At 37.3% G+C, this 18,449-nt stretch overlaps 1 protein-coding gene across 1 annotated transcript; it reads left to right on the forward strand.

Annotated features, from left to right (window-relative positions):
* Positions 1-7,253: 7,253 nt before the first annotated feature.
* Abhd17b (abhydrolase domain containing 17B) lies at positions 7,254-16,555 on the forward strand. The gene is made up of 3 exons (XM_013018490.1): positions 7,254-7,968; positions 12,127-12,306; positions 15,054-16,555. Exons 1-3 carry the CDS (start codon positions 7,445-7,447, stop codon positions 15,271-15,273), a joined length of 924 nt encoding a protein of 307 aa, XP_012873944.1. The 5' UTR covers positions 7,254-7,444; the 3' UTR covers positions 15,274-16,555.
* The last annotated feature ends 1,894 nt before the right edge of the window (positions 16,556-18,449 follow it).

An 18,449-nucleotide genomic window follows, 5' to 3' on the forward strand; every position in this document is an offset into this window, starting at 1 on the left:
GAGTGGTAAAAACTAAACATTTGATTTTAGATAGCCACTTGTAGTTAATGGTTCCATATTAGGATAATGCATACTAATACTATTTAAAAACTGAGGGAGAGAGTTAAAAGTTCAGGAACTGAGTCTCAATTCATCTACATAAGGCTTTAATTTTTGTAATCGAAATAAATATTAGTGGGAACACTTAGTATGCATAAGGACCAGGGTTCAATCTGTGTTCACTGAATGAATAATGGAGTGAGTGAGTGAATGAATGGTGATAGGAGCCAGGCATCGTGGTGTATACCTATAATCCTAGGACTTAGAGGTGGAGGCAGGAGGCTTGAGAGTTCAAGGCCATCCTAGCCTAGGTAATAAGGCACTAGCTCAAACAAAAAAAAAAAGGTTAATGGTAGTTGTTTATTTTAATGAGAGCAGACAGACTAGTTTTTATATATTGTATAGTCTTCCTGTTTTCAATTACTTTGTCTTGGAATACTCAGATTTGTATGTAACTCTAAAAAGATATCTCTGAAGTATTTCTATTAATGGTCACTGGAACTTGAAGAGGTTTGCTTTATTGTTTATTTATTTATTTCCGGTTCTGGGGGCTTGAACTCAGAGCCAGGTCACTGTCCCTGAGTTTTTGTGCTCAAGGCTAGTGTTCTACCATTTTGAGCCATAGCTCCATTTCTGGCATTTGGTGGTTAATTGAAGATAAAAGTCTCATGAATTTTCCTGCCTTGGCTAGCTTCAAACCAGTCTTCAGATCTCAGCCTCCTCTGAATATCTAGGATTATAGGCTACCAGTGCCTGGCAAGAAGCCTGATTTTTAAGAGTGACTATGAGTTAAATAGAATAGTCATGAAAGAGTTTGTTGTAATTGTCTTGAGATAGTTGGGGGTTTTGTAGATGGCATAACCTTTTGACCTCCCATATGATACATATTAGACTTTATGATGTATTTTCTCACATGACACCTAGTATATTAATATTTAAGTGGTTTTAGTATAGCCTACTTACACTATATATATATGTTATATATATATATATACACACACTATATATATATACACACACACACACACATGACGTTCAATCAGCAGAGATACCATTGATTGCCTAGCTGTCAAAATACCACAGAAAATAAAAAGATGTAGGCATTCTTTTTATTGTTTGCCTAAGCCTAATTTCAGAGACTTCAGAGTACTAGTTCTTTCCAGTACATCAAAATTTTGAATCTTAGGAAAATCCATTGTTCAATATAAATGGTGGTAAATTGATCTAATTACCAAGAAACTATTAAAAGGAGGTTTTTATCATTAGATTATTACAACAAAAATGGATAGCAGTCATTTTAGTAATTTCCTATGTTACAAGAGGAAGCAAGTAAAGTAAGTCATTCTATGTAAGTATATTTTAAACATTAGTCTTCCTGTTTTGCTGGGAAAGAATGCAGATGTGCATTCTTTTCCTTTGTCATTGAGTAGGAAAAAGTTATCAGGAGACACACATTCTTAAACAATTTCATAGAGTTTTAGGAAGTTTCTCTCTCTGCTGTTGGTAAAGTAAGCCCCTTCTGTGGGGGGCTGAGATTATAGTAGAGTACTTGCCTAGCTTGTGCAGGCCTGAGCTCGATTCCTAACACCCCTCCCTCCAAAACATATGTGGAAACAAAAGCCTTTATTTTCCCAATGGCTGTCTCTCTAACATCGAGGTGACCTTTCATTTTGTGTATTGCTTTTAAGAGGAATGAAACTCTCTCTCTTTGAAAACGGCCCTGTTTATAATCTACTCTAACAACTAGCAATGCTTTTCCCTAGCAGTGCTGTGTCCTTCCCCACACCTAGATTCATAAAACTTGGACTGCTTCTGCTTTGCTCCCACGCAAAGGAGAAAAATCTCGTGTGTGTGTGTGTGTGTGTGTGTGTGTGTGTCTGTGTGTGTGTGAAGAGATTATTAATTTAATGAGAAGCCCTTCTAATTGTATTCGTGTGTGTGTGTTTGTGCGTGTGCGTGCGTGTGTGTGTGTGTGCGTACGCACGCGTGCGCGAATCCCTGGGGCTTGAACTTAGGGCCTGCGCACTGTCCCTGAGTTTTTGTGCTCAAGGCTAGCCTTCTACCACTTGAGCTACAGCTCTACTTCCATCCAGCTCTTTGGTGGTTTATTGGAGAGAAGAGTCTCGTGGACTTTCCTGTCCAGCCTTGCTTGGAACTGTGATCCTCAGATCTCAGCCTCCTGAGTAGCTAGCATCACTGGTGCCTGGCTGAAGAAAGAAATCTTAATGATGAAGTGTCGGCTTTCTTTCTCACATGTACATTTAGTTGTTTTTACTTTCGTAAGAGCTTTTTAGGTGAGTGTTGTTAGTTTTGCTAATGTGCTAACTCATTCATTCAAAATTTTTTAGATACTTTACTGTTGTCATGTTCGTTGCTTAAGTGCTAGAATTCCAGTTATAAGCAAGCAGATAGGATTGCTGTACTGTGGAACCTTGAGACAAATTTATGTCACATTATCATGAGGCTGTGAATGTAGGTTCTATACTTATAATTTTCCCTTTACTCTCCATCCTCTTTTATTCTTATCTATATATTTGTCCTCAAGACATGATGTTGATCTTAATAGTATTGTTAGATCTCAACTTTTTCCCCTTTTCCTCCTTGTACTGTACTTTTAAGCTCTGTCAAAGTCATTGGAGCAGCTATTCATTTCCATGCATTTGATGGAATCTGTTTCTTAATGTTCTGACACAATATTGTAGTGATTTGGTGCTGGAATTTAAAATGGCAGTCCTTCATGCTGAGCAACTGCTATACAACTGAGCTGCACTCCCAGGCTGCCCAGGCTGGTTTTGAACTCACAGACTCAAGAAGTCCTTCTGCCTCAGTCTCCCAAATACTAGGACTAGGTCCCTGCCATTATGCCTTTCTAGATACCCTTTATTTGAACGAAACTAAATCTAATGTTTTGTCTTTCGTCAAGATCTGTGTCATTTTCTTTTTCATGTAGTATTTGTATTCTACTGCTATATAACTACCTGAGATAATCAACTTAAAATGAGAACAGGACTATTAATTTGACTCCTCTCTTTGGATGTTCCAGTCCACGATCACTTGACCCCGTTGCTTTCAGCCTGTGGCAAGGCAAGGCAGCACAAAATGACAGGAGCATATGATAGTTCCGTTGCTCACCTCATGGCCATAGAGCTAAAATAGAAAGGAAGGGATTGAGGTCCCACTGTTCCATTTGAAAGACCTTGCTCCCGAACATGTTACCACCTCCTGATTAGTGCCACCCTGGTCATAGGCCGTTGGGAACCATCCGCGATTCAAACTAGTGTTTATTTGCCTTCTGAGCAGTGTTGTCTGAGTATTCTTTCCACAAAACAATGGCTCTTTCAAGCCCCAGCTTATCATTTCAGCTTTTACTGGTTTGTGACCTTAGACAAATGATATAACTACTGTGAACTTCTGTGTCTTCAATTGAAAAGATGGGTATAATGTTAGTCCCTATGTCAGAGAGTTTATTGAAAGGACAGAATGAGTTGCTGTATGAAAAAGAAAACTCTCTGGCACTGAGACTTGCCATTAGCAGTAATGAAAGCCTTTTCTAAAAGTCAGCTTTTTATTCTCAATTTGTTCACCTTTGCTGTTAAATATTTGTTTCTGTGTGCTTATTTTTTTTAATTGGGTACTCTGAAAAATATTCTTTAATTTTTTTGAAAGTAGACACAGCTACCTTATATGTATGAACTATTTTTTGTGGTTATAACTTCAATGATTATATCTGACAGGTACCCCAGTACATTTTCATCTTGATACCCCAAACTTGTCTTTCAGTTTTTCCCATGTTGGTTTTCCCCAATTTTTTCTTTTTAGAATTGTTAGAGGTACACTTTGCTACCTTTAAAGAAAATGCCCTGCTGATTTCCATACTTCAATACATTTGTCTGCTCCACTATATTAATTATTCTCCTTTGTCATATCTCAGATCTGACTTCACTTTCTGCTTTCTTGATGGAGTTTGTCAGAGAATCTTGGCTTCATAAACATTCTGAAGTTTGATATGCCTATAGATAACTTTTTTTATAATCTCACCAAACCAAAAGTTTAATTTAACTCTATGTAAAATTATAGGTTCCAAGTTTCATTTCTTCCTTGCTTTAAAAATATCCACCCCTGTCTTTTAGTCTCACTGTTGCTATTGAAAAGTCAAATGTTCATCTGATTTCTTGCACTCCTTTTCCTAATCTGTTTTGCCTTTTTAGAAATGTTTAGATTTTTGTTTCTAGTGTTTTTCATTTTTACTAGTGTTCCTAATTGTGAAAGTTTTCATAAAGATCCTGTTTGGCACATTGTGAAATATTTTGATCTGAATTATTATCTTTCTTTTATTCTGAGAATTTTTTATTTTCCTATTTGTTTCCCTGAGACATTTCCCTGAGACATAGTATAGATATTGGCATTTCTCCTTTAAACATCCTTACCTACTACTTTGTCTTTTCTACTTTCTATCTCTCCACCTCTTGCAAAATTCCATATTTTGGAATTCCCCAAACTGATGTTACAACTCACTAAGGTATTCTTTGGCTGTTAATAATTCTCTTTCCCATTGCATCAGCTTCTTTATTTCTGTGTGTGATTCTGTGGACTACTGGATTTTCATTCATGACAGTTTCCTGTTTCACCTTTTAAGTATTTTTCCCTTTTAAAAATGGACTTATAACTATATTTAAAATCCTATTTTATGGCTCAAAATTTCTACTTTTTCTGCTGCAAAGTGTTCAACTTTCTGTCTCTCTCTCATGACTTTTGTATGCTGTCTTATGTCCCTGCCATTTTATCAGGACAGTTATATGTAGCCTTAACTTTTCAGCATTTTCTTGTCAGTAGTAACTAGTAAATGATATTTTTATTCAAATGAGTTTTAAAGTTGAAGATAAAGTTTTCTAAATTTGCCAAGCTATTTCAGTAATTAAATTCAAGAATAAGATGTTTTTTCCTGAGTAACGGCTCAAATCATACTAAAACTTTTGTTTCATTTGTTCTTTTTATTGTGGAAAAAAAATCTTAAAACTTACAGAAGAGGAGACAACTACTTTTTAAAAGCAGGACAGTGTGGCAGGCCTGTTATTTAGAAAGTGATCAGTTGTGAGTTGTCAGGAAATGGTTTCTGTTATCTGGATTTGGGGCAGTAGAAGTGTGAATAATTTCTTCTGCCACCATTAAGGTCAGTTCGTGTTTTCCTCAGACCCTGGTGTTTCTCCTGTCTGCTTCTTCATCTTGGTGTTCATTCCCAGAAGCATAAACTGAATATGGTCACTCAGTCAGATTGATTCCATAATCAGTTTATTGTCATATATAAAAGGTCCTGGTTATGAAGTCGGAGCACAATCTTGGAATATATTATTTATTTAATACTCAAGCTTTTATTTGGCTTCAGTGGATCAGAAGTTTGTGACATGGAAGGCAATTGAAGACAAATGATACAAGGAGATTATGGAGCGATCCCTTTGGTATATTGTAACTTTCGCCTCCTTGTTTTTCTCCCTATCACCTCCACTGGTATACATCTCTTAAACTCCCTTCCCTGCCAGATATTTTTATACTCTGCGCAGGATAGTAAATCAGTTACTAGATTCGTAAGTAGACTCCACTTATTCATCGTGCATTCTTTGCCCACCAAGCTTTACAAAACACACTTGGCATTCTCACTGCAGTGTTTCAGGAAGCCAGTGAGGCTTACCACTAGAGGTGACACCTAGCTGTCATTTCTGTTGTAATTCTTGTGCCATCCAGGCCAACAGTGAGTCTATATTTGCTTTGAAGGCAGAAAAGGAATAAGCATAGACTATCCAAGTAAAACTGTTTCCAGTATCCAACAGGCTTTGCCCTTACTCAACTTTTAGAGCCTTATATGCATAGCTACTCTTGTCTTTTTCCATGTTACTACTTCTGTTTCCCCTTCCTACCTATTGTACTTAGACTGGGAAATGAACACATTTGTATTGTCCTATAAAGTATTTTTTTGATTCAGTCATAGTAAAAGAACATTCCTTTCTTTCCACACACACTCAACGCCCCTGAGGTGATTTCATGTTTTAGTATTGTGTAAATCTTTTTCCTATCCTTGTATTCACATATTTGGGAGAGAATATCTCCAAATTGAAAGTATTTCCAAAACAAACATTTGGAAAATATTAGTTTTGAAAGCCTTTCTACAAGTAAATGATTGTCTACTTTTGCTTTAAAAGAAAAATAAGATAGTTTCAGAAAGGACAAGATGGAAGGAAATGCTGATGACAAGTATTGTCCCTAAGTTAGCATGAGCTGGATACTTTTACGATATTAATGGAAAAGACATAGAAGAAAGCTAATCATTCGTGAGTATGCCAACTATATGGGCCATTACTGTGTTAATAGGCGATTACCACATCATTGTATTTGACCTTCACAAGCACTCTACTGAACGTAGAATGCTTCATTTGTTTAGGAAGAAAATGAAGATCAAGACATAAATGACTTACTTAAGGACACACAGCAGTAAGTGGTAAATTGGGATTCTACCAGCTCTCTTGACTTTGAATCTTTGGCCCTTCTTCATTCAGCATTAGCAATATTTGCTTTTAACAGACTTCTGCATTTTTTCCATATTTGCCTATATGACAGCCTTTTGCTTTGTTCAGTGGCGGTGTACATATCTATAAGCAGACATTTGTACTTTATTTTAACCACCTGCACTGTGTCTAAATGATAGGCTTTTGACACAGATAGGGTTACATCGCTGGGCTGCACTGGCCCTATTGGTGTGAATGTAGCAAAGACTAGTTCTGCCTAACTGCTCAAGCAGTGGAGATTGGGAAGATCACAGTTGGAGGCCAGCCCAGGCAATAAATTAATGACACCTCCCATCCTGGTAGTAAGCTGGGTATGGTGGTCCATACCTGACATCCCAGCAATGCAGGAAGCCATAGGTGCAATCACCATCTGAGTTTAGTCCTGTGTGGAAACCTTGAAAAAATAACTTCCAGTTGTACCATTGACTCATCTTCTACAAGTGTTCTCTTAAATCCAACTACAAGTTATTTGGAAGATGCAGTGAAATATATATATATATATATATATATATATATATATATCGATATATATATATATTGATTTTATCATACCTCTTAACTCCCTAGCTTCTCTGTGGGATTCTGAAAGTTTTTCTTGACTTACAGAGTGATCTAAAGATAACTCATATTGGCTCCAAACCTTACACATTTTTGTTAAGTGAGAAACTAATCACGAATAAATCTTTGGTATTTATTTGCCTACTGGCCTGGAATAGTAGTCTCACTCCAGGATTTGAAGTGCTTTGAGAAAGATGCCACGTTATCTTTTGTGTAGGGAGGATACTTGGCATATGTCATAGATTTGACCACCAGTGTTTACTCCTGTTGTTTTAACCTGCTGTACAAGAATGCAAATCCACTTTCAGTTATTAAAATGTTTCCTGTCTCCTTTTCTCTTTCAGAAGATGAATAATCTTTCATTTAGTGAGCTATGTTGCCTCTTCTGCTGTCCACCTTGCCCAGGGAAAATTGCTTCAAAATTAGCATTTTTGCCACCTGATCCAACCTACACACTGATGTGTGACGAAAGTGGAAGCCGCTGGACTTTACACCTGTCAGAACGCGCGGACTGGCAGTACTCCTCGAGAGAAAAGGATGCTATTGAGTGCTTCATGACTAGAACCAGTAAAGGCAACAGAATTGCCTGTATGTTTGTGCGTTGCTCACCCAATGCCAAATACACTTTACTTTTCTCACATGGAAATGCTGTAGATCTCGGTCAGATGAGCAGCTTTTACATAGGGCTGGGATCACGGATTAATTGTAATATATTCTCATATGATTACTCTGGATATGGTGCAAGTTCTGGGAAGCCAACAGAGAAGAACCTGTATGCAGATATTGAAGCTGCTTGGCTTGCTCTTAGGACAAGGTAAATGTTGATTCGGAAGTAGTTTTTACACTTAGGATAGTTTACTATAACTATTGAAGAATAAACTCTTACATGTCTTGACTATAAAGATCATATTTGCCAATATGCTTATGATAGTTAAACTTTTGTATTACAATTTTAAATTTTGCATATTGAACAAAAAAATTTAACTGCTTGTTTTTTTTTACGTTTTAAATTCAATTTTTTTTTAAGTTTTAAATTCACTGACAGTGTTTGGTTATAAATTAATTACTAGAGTATGACATAAAATGTTCATTCAATATTGTAGTATTTCAAGGGAATAAGAGCAAACTGACTAGGCTTATTTACTTGATCTGTCATTAGTTGTGTTAGAGTATGTGGGGGTTTGTTTGTTTGGTTTAAATCTTAACCAAAACGTGCACTGTAAAATTTTTTGCTTTACATTCTGGACTCCTAAAATTGGGAGCCATGATCTCAAATTTTATTTTCTGTAAATCAGAAAATACACTTAGAAACTAGCCATCACATTAATCCTTTCTAGTCACTAGGATACTTACAAATTTTTTTGGAAAATGCCTCAATTTTATAGACTCCAGTACATTTTCTCATCAATCAGATTAGGGTACAATAATACAGCAATACCTTAATATAAGTTACTTTTCATATTATACATGGATACTTGACTTCCAGCGTCTTTTAGACTAAAGCTTGAGGCCATAAAGAAAATTCACTGTTGCTAATATTAAGAATGTCCAGAAGAACCTCTTCAAGTATAACATGTTTCTAAAAAAAAGTTCTTAAAAGAATTGAGTTCCACCCCTCTGTACAGTATTTTCACAATAAAAAAATTTTTAAAAGCAAAAAAAAAAGAATTGAGGTCCAGGCTTACTTAGTCTCTATAGGAAGACTCTGTCTCAACTAAGTGGGAGAGAGGAAAAGAGAGAAAGAAAAAACACAGAGAGAAAGAAAATAATATGTATTTCCTTCTTCTCCAAGAAATACAACAAAGTTATGCTTTCAGCAAAATTCTATATAAAGGAGATTCTTAAATCAATTGAAATATGAACAAATTTAAAAAGAAAAAGGTAGTGAGTAATAGAGAGTTAACAGAAACGGTGAAGATTTTGAGAAGTATGAGTAGCCACTTTTCAAACTCACCCAACTGTATATATATAGTATAGCTGTCAGAAACTAATTGTAATACTTTAAAATATTGACATAACTTTAGTATAACTTCAGTGAAAAATGTAGACTTCAAGGTGCTAAGAGAAAGCACATAAAAGCATTTCTATTGAAACAAAATGAATATTCAGTGTTCGAGGTATTTTTTAACACAGTTGGTAGGGCCACCAAATGAGGAAGAATGACAGAATACATTCTTAAATAATCCCACTTACTATTTTAGTGCTTTCATATTTTCTCTGTTTTTGACCCTTAAAGACAGTTGAGAGACTTAGTATCTAAGCAGGCTTTGAAGGTTTAGTTAACTTTCCTGAGCATGTTTTCCTTATTTGTTTAATGAAAAGGTTAAATGATCTCCAAGATCTCTTCCAGCTCTAGAATTTTATCCTCCGAAGAGTTGTGTATAATTAGAATATATGCCTTATATTTCTTTTACCAGATGCAAATAACAAGGCTTAACTACCAGAAGAGGGAAATAAAAGATGACCTTAAGGAATTATTTGAGCCATGCCCCAGTGGCTCACACCTGCAGTCCTTACTACTTAGGAGGCTGGGATCTGAGGATGCCAGTTTGAAGCTAGCCCAGGCAGGAAAGTGTGAAACGATTATCTTCAATGAACTGCCCAAAAGTCAAAAGTGGAGCTGTGGCTCAAGTGGTAGGGCACTAGTCAAGAAAGAATTATTATTTGAATGATACTCCGTTTCTTTAATTACCCCAGTTTGGTTTTTTTTGTTTTGTTTGTTTGTTTTTTAATCTCTTGGTGAACCCACAGAAAGTAACACCCTGTGAAACCTTCCCCCACATCCATTAGCTGTGTGCTGTCAGGAAAAGAGCACTGGACTTGGAGTCATTGTATCTAAGTTCTAATTATAGTTCTACCATTAACTTATGAGTTTCAACATATGCTCATTAAGCAGCTTGACTAGATTTGATGATCTCTAAAGTTTTTATCTCATACAATTCAAATAGTTACTGCATAGAGTTCACTGGTGAATGGTTAGCAGCTGTTCCTGCTACTCCAGAGCCTAGCCCTTTAGCCCATAACCCATAATCGCCATCATTAATCCAGCTGGGAGCAGCAGTGCAGGCCTAAGAGGTGTACACATGCTGCAGATGTGTGCTCTCCCCAGCTGCTGCTGCTGCTGCTTTGGGCTTTTTTTTGTTTGTTTTAGTTTTACAGTTCTGAGATTGAATTCAGGGCCTCGTGTTAGCTCGGCAAGCTTTTTACCACTCGATCCGATCCTCCAGTCCTTTTTGCTCTTAGTTTATCTTTTAGCTAACATCTGGCTTTTGCCCAGGCTGCCTCGAACTAGGGATTATAGGTATGAGCCACTATTCCTAACTTGGTTTGTTTTGTTTTGTTTCTTTGCCAGTTCTGGGGCTTGAACTTGGAGCCTGGGCACTGTCCCTGAGCTTCATTTGCTCAAAGCTAGCACTCTACCACAGTGCCACTTCTGGCATTTTCTGTTTATGTGGTACTAAGGAATCAAACCCAGGGCATCATGCATGCTAAGCAAGTACTCTACCACTAAGCCACATTCCCAGCTCTCTCCCCAACTACCCCCCACCTCCCCGCCCCCTGCCTTGTTTTTGAGATAGGATATCAGTAGCTTTTTGCAGGATCTGGCCTCAAACCACAATCATCCTTACTCTACCCCCTGAGTAGCTGGGGTTACAGGCATTTGCCACCATGCCTGGCCTAACTTCTTCATTTCTGTAAAGTATGTACAGATAGATGTACAATGAAGATAAAAACTTCCCTGAGTTTAGTAGCGTTATAATTAATAGTAGATGGAACTCTGCCTCTTGTTTGTGCCATAAATATTTTGGAAAACTTGATTAAACTACCTGGGTCATTAATGCAATTAGTCTTGAACACATGAAGAGTTTGCCCTCTCCAACCTGATGAATATTAAAATTCTCAGGAAGCTCTCATATATTTCTGAAAGATTAGAAGCTCCTGTGTAATTATCCTAGCTACCAGAAGTGACTACTGTTTCCTTTTTAAATGGAGAGGCACTTTTAAAGTCATTATAATTCTTACACCAACATTTAGATGTTATATTATTTGCATTTGGCATAATTACACTGTAGACAAATCACAGTTCCTAGAACATAGTAGGTAACCAATAAATACTTAACATCTGTGAGTTCACTTATTTAAATATGTGTAGTATTGTTAAAGGGAAAAAGCAAAACTCAAGATTTTGTAGCATTCATAGTTTAACTGTGTGTAATGTTTAGAAGTCTAGCTTATCTGTTCATCTTTTCAAGCATTGACTCATTATTTTACAAGTATGGCAAATTTCAAGATAAATGCAATTTATGATCCTGATTGTGACTAAAATAACACATCATTCTTCGTGCCATACCATAACTATATGCAGCATTTTAGGAAACGAAATGGAAGTCAGGCACCAATGGCTCACACCACTGGAAGCTGAGATCCAAATATCTGGATTTGTAGCTAACTCAAAGCCTTAAGCCTTAAGACTCTTACCCTCCACGTAACTAGGAAAAAAATTGGTAGCATGGCTTTAGTAGTAGAGCACCAGCCATCAGAAAAAAATATGAAAAGAGCATGACCTTGAGTTTGAGCTCCAGTGCCAACAAAGGTTAAAAAAAAAAGGAAACTGAGCCATTCCTGATACCTAAAGAAATAACAAACTTGTTACGTTGAATGGAAGGTAAACACCAACAATAAATATCCATTAATCATCAGTCCATTGAAATATTATGTCATATACCCCCCAATGTCAACAATATATGATAAGTTGGAATACTGGAATATAATAAACTACTTAATATTTTTTCCAAAAGATCAAAAATTTGAAAGACATTTACCTTAGCAGTTACTTTTCTCAAAGCTAAAGCAAACAGGTGAAATTAGCTGAAAATCCAGAGCTTTTTGCAGCACTACAAATTTAAATTTTAAATGAATGATGGTCCATCTTTACAGTTCAACTTGTTTTTTAAATTTCTGAATCTTGTAGATATGGCATCCGTCCTGAAAATGTGATTATATACGGCCAGAGCATAGGGACAGTGCCCTCTGTGGATCTTGCTGCTCGGTATGAGAGTGCTGCTGTTATTCTTCATTCTCCTTTAACCTCGGGAATGCGAGTTGCTTTTCCTGATACCAAGAAGACTTACTGTTTTGATGCATTCCCAAAGTAAGTAACGGTACTCAAAATAGCTCGAAATTCCTCACAAGAAACTTTTAGGGAATTTTCTCCAGGCATACAGACACCATGTGGCCATGATCTGAGTTAGATATCTTATTGTGAAAAAAACGAATATAAAGAGGGTTTTGGCAAGTGACCACAGTAAGGAGCCTGAAGTGTTTGAGCTATAGTGATCTACATGAATTCCAGGCACAGTCCCTGGCATTGAAGACTAGTATTAGGAAATGTAAAGAGAGCAATTTAAATAAGAATCCCATGTTTTGTGTCTTGAGCAGCTGAAAGAAGATGATATTCAATAAGGTAAGTAACACTAGAGGAAAGGGCAATGAGAGGGGGAAATGAGTGGAAGATACCTAGCTATAATGATACCTGATTTACCCCCCCCCAAAGAAAAAAGTAAATTGCAAAAAGGTGAATCTTAAATGAGCTGAAGTATTATCACAAAATCTGAAATAAACATTATTAGGCAGATTTGAAAGAAGGACAGCTACTTCATGTTTTTTCTCAAGAAACTCTTTATTGTTGCCTAAGCTGAGCACTGGTGACTCACGCCTATAATTCTACTCAGGAGGCTGAACTCTGAGCATCACGGTTCAAAGCCAGCCCATGCAGGAAAGGTATCTCCAATTAACCACCAGAAAACCAGAAATGGCACTGGCAAAGTGGTAGTATGTTAGTCTTGAGTGAGAACTCAGGGACAGCACCCAGGCCCTGAGTTCAAGCCCCATGACCAACAAGGAAAAAAAAAACAAAAAACTTGATGGCCTATTTTTTCTCTCAGAGAAAAACAAGAAGAAACTGGCAAATTCCAGTCTTCTTTTTCTTCAGTTGGCAGCAATTCAGAAGATTTTTGTGTGAATAGCAAGCCAAAAGCCAAGTTATCGTTTGGTGTTTTTAGACTAGCAAAAGTTATTTTAAAAACAAATTTTGTCACGATTAGCTAAAAGGGGTCACATTAGCAGGGAGACTCCGGAGAGTAGTGACTTTGATCAGTATGGTTGACTGTGGGAATTTTTAATGAAAGGGTTAGAAAATGCTTTGTTCTCTGTATCAGGGATCAAACTGGGCTTTGTACATGTGTAGCAAGCATTCTACCACTGGGGATTTTTATTTTGAGTTGTACCATTTCTCTTTAGCTGAATGGTAAGAATTCATATAGGATGTTACGCGAGATAATGCTGTTTTATGTCTGGTATACCAATAGAAAGGCCAGCATAAACTGGAAAAGATCATACAGGATTTTTGTGGGGGGAATTTTGTTTTTGTCGCTGTTTCTGTTCTCGTGCCTGGCTTGACTTGACTCAGGGTAAGCTTTGTTGCTTATATCTGGTACTCACTCTACCACTTGAGCCACGCTGCCATTTTGACATTTTTGCTGATCAATTGGCGATGGTGTCTTGCAGACTCTCTGCTCAGGCTGACTTCAAATTGCATTCTCGAAGGTCTTGAACTCATGAGTATCTAGGATTATAGGCATGAACCACTGGTGATTGTGGATTTGTTTTTTGTTTTGTTTTAAGTTTAAATTCCTCCACTGTTAAACAGCTTGTGCACAGCAAATAGTTCAAATAGTATACTCTCCTTACAGATACAGCCTGAGTTATTTCACTGGTTATTTTCTTCCTTTGTAAGATTCCATTCTCATTTTATGAGAATTCTTATTCTCTCAGAAATTTTACAAGTGATACAATGTTTCTTCTCTACAGAACTTCTTTCTCCTTCAAGTTGCCTTTTAAAAATTCTGTTGGTTTTTATCTGTATCTGAGATTTCAAGAGCTTTCTCCTGATGTCTAATAATTCCTGGCTATCTGCTCATGTGTAAGAGTGGAAAACTAAAGAGTTGATTTGATGTAGTATCTAAAGAAAGGCTTTCTAAACCTCTGGTTGATGAAGGCCTACCTACTAGCATTCTTAGGATGCAAGTAGGGATGACAGCGGCCTCTCTCTATACACACACACACACACACACACACGTATGTATGTATGTGTGTATGTATGTATATGTATTCTATGATGCTATAAACACTGGCAGTCCTGAGTCCGCAGGCCCACCTGCCTTGGAGAAAAAGCAAGTCAGAGTGACCCAGGAGCTTCAGGAGGTCGAAGACTGGGAAAGGGGTCTAACTATATTTTAAACAGAATTTTGAACAAAAGTGTATTTTAGCCACCTGTCTTTATTCCCTGTGAAAGTACCCTAGCCTTCTGGAGTATTCTGTGTTATAAATTGGGTTACTCCTTCACTCCACCTTTTCTCTGTGTTAGATTATATTTTTCATATTTATCTTCTGAGCCAGTTATCTCTTTCTAGTTTCAGAACATTCTCCCTTTTGGTAGAGTATGCCTTCAAACTAGAACAAAACCAAGACATTTTTCTGTAATTTTAGTAAGAGATTACACAGAAAAATATAATAAGTGCAGAAAGTGGTAAATGCATCCTTGAAATAGTTTCTGTTTCCTATTGAAAACTAAGCTTCTCTGACCTTTTAAAAACAAAAACAAGACAGTGATAGTATCCCTGAGTGACTATTAAGACAGAAGTGTTTGTAGATAAAGTCCTCAGGTCGTCCTAAAACAACATGTAAAGGCAACTTTTGAACTCAAATCTGAGTTATGCCTCCCTTCTGACCTGATTCATACAGTTCTGGTATTTCTGTTACAGCACACGTGCACAAAGAAAGTTTCTTTGTTCATAGTTAATTGCTTCTTTTTCCACTCCCCTTTCTTTTTCCATATAGTATTGACAAGATTTCTAAGATAACCTCTCCAGTATTAATAATTCATGGGACTGAAGATGAAGTCATTGACTTTTCACACGGCCTCGCATTGTTTGAGCGTTGCCAAAGACCTGTGGAGCCTCTGTGGGTTGAAGGAGCAGGACACAATGATGTGGAGCTTTACGGACAGTACCTTGAAAGGTTGAAACAGTTTGTGTCACAGGAACTGGTAAATTTGTAGGATGCTCTGTAAATTGACCTCCTGGGTTTTCTTGTCTTGCTGAACTGCACTTCTTGGTAAATAACAAAAAAAACCTGAAGGTTTTGTTTGCAAATCATGTCAGTTGCCTTCATCCATGTACAGGTAATGATTTGTTAACAGACTTAATGAAGGTTTTAATTACCAGAACTAGAAACGGGAACTAACAGTATCATGCAGTCAGGCTGTGTAATTTATATATTTTCTGTCATTTTTTTAAACATCAAGATGAGTACTGTATGAAATTTTAATTCTATAAAATCAAATGCTGTAAAAGTATTGCCAAATGCTTTTGCATATCAGAAACAAGTTTATAAGTATTTTTAAAACATCTCAATGTACTAAACTTTATCCTGGTATACAAATGTAATATTCTTTCAAACAACTATATATCTAAAGCAGTTCAAGTACTCAGAATAAACTGTATAAAAACAAAGAAAAAACAATGACAACACGAAAGGTAACTAGAGTTGACCCAAACCCTGTTGTACAGGGTTAGAGGCTTACGTGGTTTATTTTATTGTAAAATACATTGACTTTTCTGTATTTTCTGGTTACTATACATTTATTCTTCAAGGAAAAAATGAAGTAAGTCTTAATTTTTATGCCATCTGTTAACTTACAAATGAGTTGTCTTGTAAATGCGAAGTCATGACGGCACTGAATTTTAACCAGTTTGGTACTGTGAGGCAACCACTTAAAAGTTGGGTTAGTTATTTAAAAGGTATCTAGGGCTTCAGCAATGATTTTGTATGCAAAATTGTCTTCAATTTTGACTGATCTCATAGAATTGTAGTGCTCTTCATTATATGAAAATGTGAAAATCCATTAGTTGTTCTTCAAGACCACAAATAGACTGGCTATTTGGTCCCTTTTCACTTTGGCAATTTTGGAAAATAGGACTTATTCATTTGGAGTACTATGAGAATTTCATGGATTTACTCCTGAATATTGGAGATAAGAAAACATTTAATACATATAAGTTTTTATATAAACCAGTATAGTAAAAATAAAGTAAAATAAAGCTCACACACAAAAACAAACTAAGTTGCCTTTCCTTGAATGAATCCTGCCTGAATAAAACAATGAAAGAAAATAAAAAATAAACGGTATGTAGTCTCAATTTGTAATGAATGAATATTGACATAATACACACTGTGGATATATTTTAAGGCCTTATGTAGTTTTAATTGTTCTGCTTGTTCTGTGGTTATGTCTAAGACTATATGATTCTCTTCAAAGTATATCAAGTATTGTGAATGCTTTGGTTCAGATGTGTCAAATTAACAGTAAAACAACTAATGTACCACTCAGTTGTGCTTGTTTGCCTTCTTCCATGATCCTCATCTCCACACTAAAAGGACGAAAAGAAAATGATCATACCCGTTACAGGACGTATTGCTCAAGTTTTCTGCATTTAAAAATAATTAGACATTTGTATTAATATTAATGGTGTTTAGTGTGGTTTTCCATACGTGCACATAGCATGTTCTGATCGAGTCCAGTATCAACCCTCCTTACCCCACCCCACCCCCCATACATACCCATCCCAGTTTCTCATTTCCTTTTCCACTTTCAAGTCAACTTTTCTAGCTTCACAAAGGACAGGCAGGGAACATGCCATGCTTGTCTTTATGTGCCTCGCTCATTTCACTTAGCACAGTGTCCTCCAGTTCCATCCATTTTACTGGAAGTGGCGGGATTTCATTCACCATCAACACATAGGGATTTCTTGGGACTGGGTGTGGTATCTGTACACCTGTCAATCCCAGTTACTTGGAAGCAGAGAAGGAGAATCAAGGTTCAAGTCAGCCCAGGCCAAAGTTAGCAAGACCCTGTCTGTACAACAAGATGGAAATGCACAGACAACGGGAAATAACATCTGTCACCCCATCCATTGGAAGGGTTGGTTCAGCTGATCAGACTGGCTAGGTGGGGGTGGTCTTTCTGCTCTACCCTTCCAAGTCTTTCCCCAAAGCTGAGCGCTTAGTAAGAGAGAATGACTTCCTTGATCGAGAAGGACCATTGGTATGTCCGGGGCATATGTGTAGCCATAGCTGCACCCCCCTGCTGGAACCTTTATAAGCAACTTCCCCAAAACGAAGCAGCACATGTGGTGCATGGCTGTGTTCCTAGGTACTGGACAGGCTTACATACCACCAGCCAAAGTTAGCAGTGAGACCCTAGTCATCAAACTAGAAAGAACTGGAGGTGTGGGTCAAGTGGTAGACTGCTTGAGTTTAATCCCAAGAACCAGAAGAAGGATAATGGGGTTGGTTTATTTTTGTAATAGTCTCACGGTATGAGACTCAAATTTGAGATCCTTCAGCTTGTACTTATGAGTTCACTGTGGTTTTGATTTGAATGTCTCTGGGGGATAAGTGATACTGAGCATCTTTTCCTACTTGTTGGCTCTTTGTGTTTCTTTTTGAGAAGCGTCTGTTCAAGTCATTTGCCCAGTCCTAATGGGATCACTTGTTTGTTGTCATAGTTCTTCATTTCACATTCTTTCTGGATACTAAACTGTCAGATGAATATGTGGCAAACGTTTTCTCTATTCTGTAGGTTTTCTCTTTACTTGGTGATCTTTGATGTACTGAGACTTTATATTGATGTCTTTTATTTCTCAACTCTGGCTTTTGTTTCCTATGCTTTGCAGGGTCCTATCCAGAAAAATCACTCTCTACTAATATTTGGAAGTGTTCCTTGTGTTTTTCTTTCTATGTTTTCTTCTAGTAGTTTCAATCTTTGTTGTTGCTGTTATTTTCTTGTTGCTGGTCCTGAGCTGAGGGATTAGACGCTGCCCCTGAGTTTTTTTGCTCAAGGCCAGGATTTTACCACTTGAGCCACAGCTCCACTTCTGGCTTTTTGCTGGTTAATCGGACACAAGAGTTTCATGGACTTTCCTGCCCTGTCTGGCTTTCAACCAAGTATCTCAGATCTTAGCCTCCTGAATAGCTAGGGTTACAGGCGTGAGCCACCGGCGCAGGGTGAGCAGGTAAGTGGACTGGCTAACCAGCCCTCCCTCCCTCTCTCCCTTCCTCCATCCCTCCCTCCCTCCTCCTCTGTTTTCTTCCTTCCTTCCTTCACAGGTGGAGTCATGTCTATCTTATACATGTTGACATCTAGTTTCCCCATCACTTAGTGTATTCCATCTC

The sequence above is a fragment of the Dipodomys ordii genome, unplaced genomic scaffold (genome assembly GCF_000151885.1).
Source record: "Dipodomys ordii isolate 6190 unplaced genomic scaffold, Dord_2.0 Scaffold40, whole genome shotgun sequence".
Taxonomy (NCBI): domain Eukaryota; kingdom Metazoa; phylum Chordata; class Mammalia; order Rodentia; family Heteromyidae; genus Dipodomys; species Dipodomys ordii.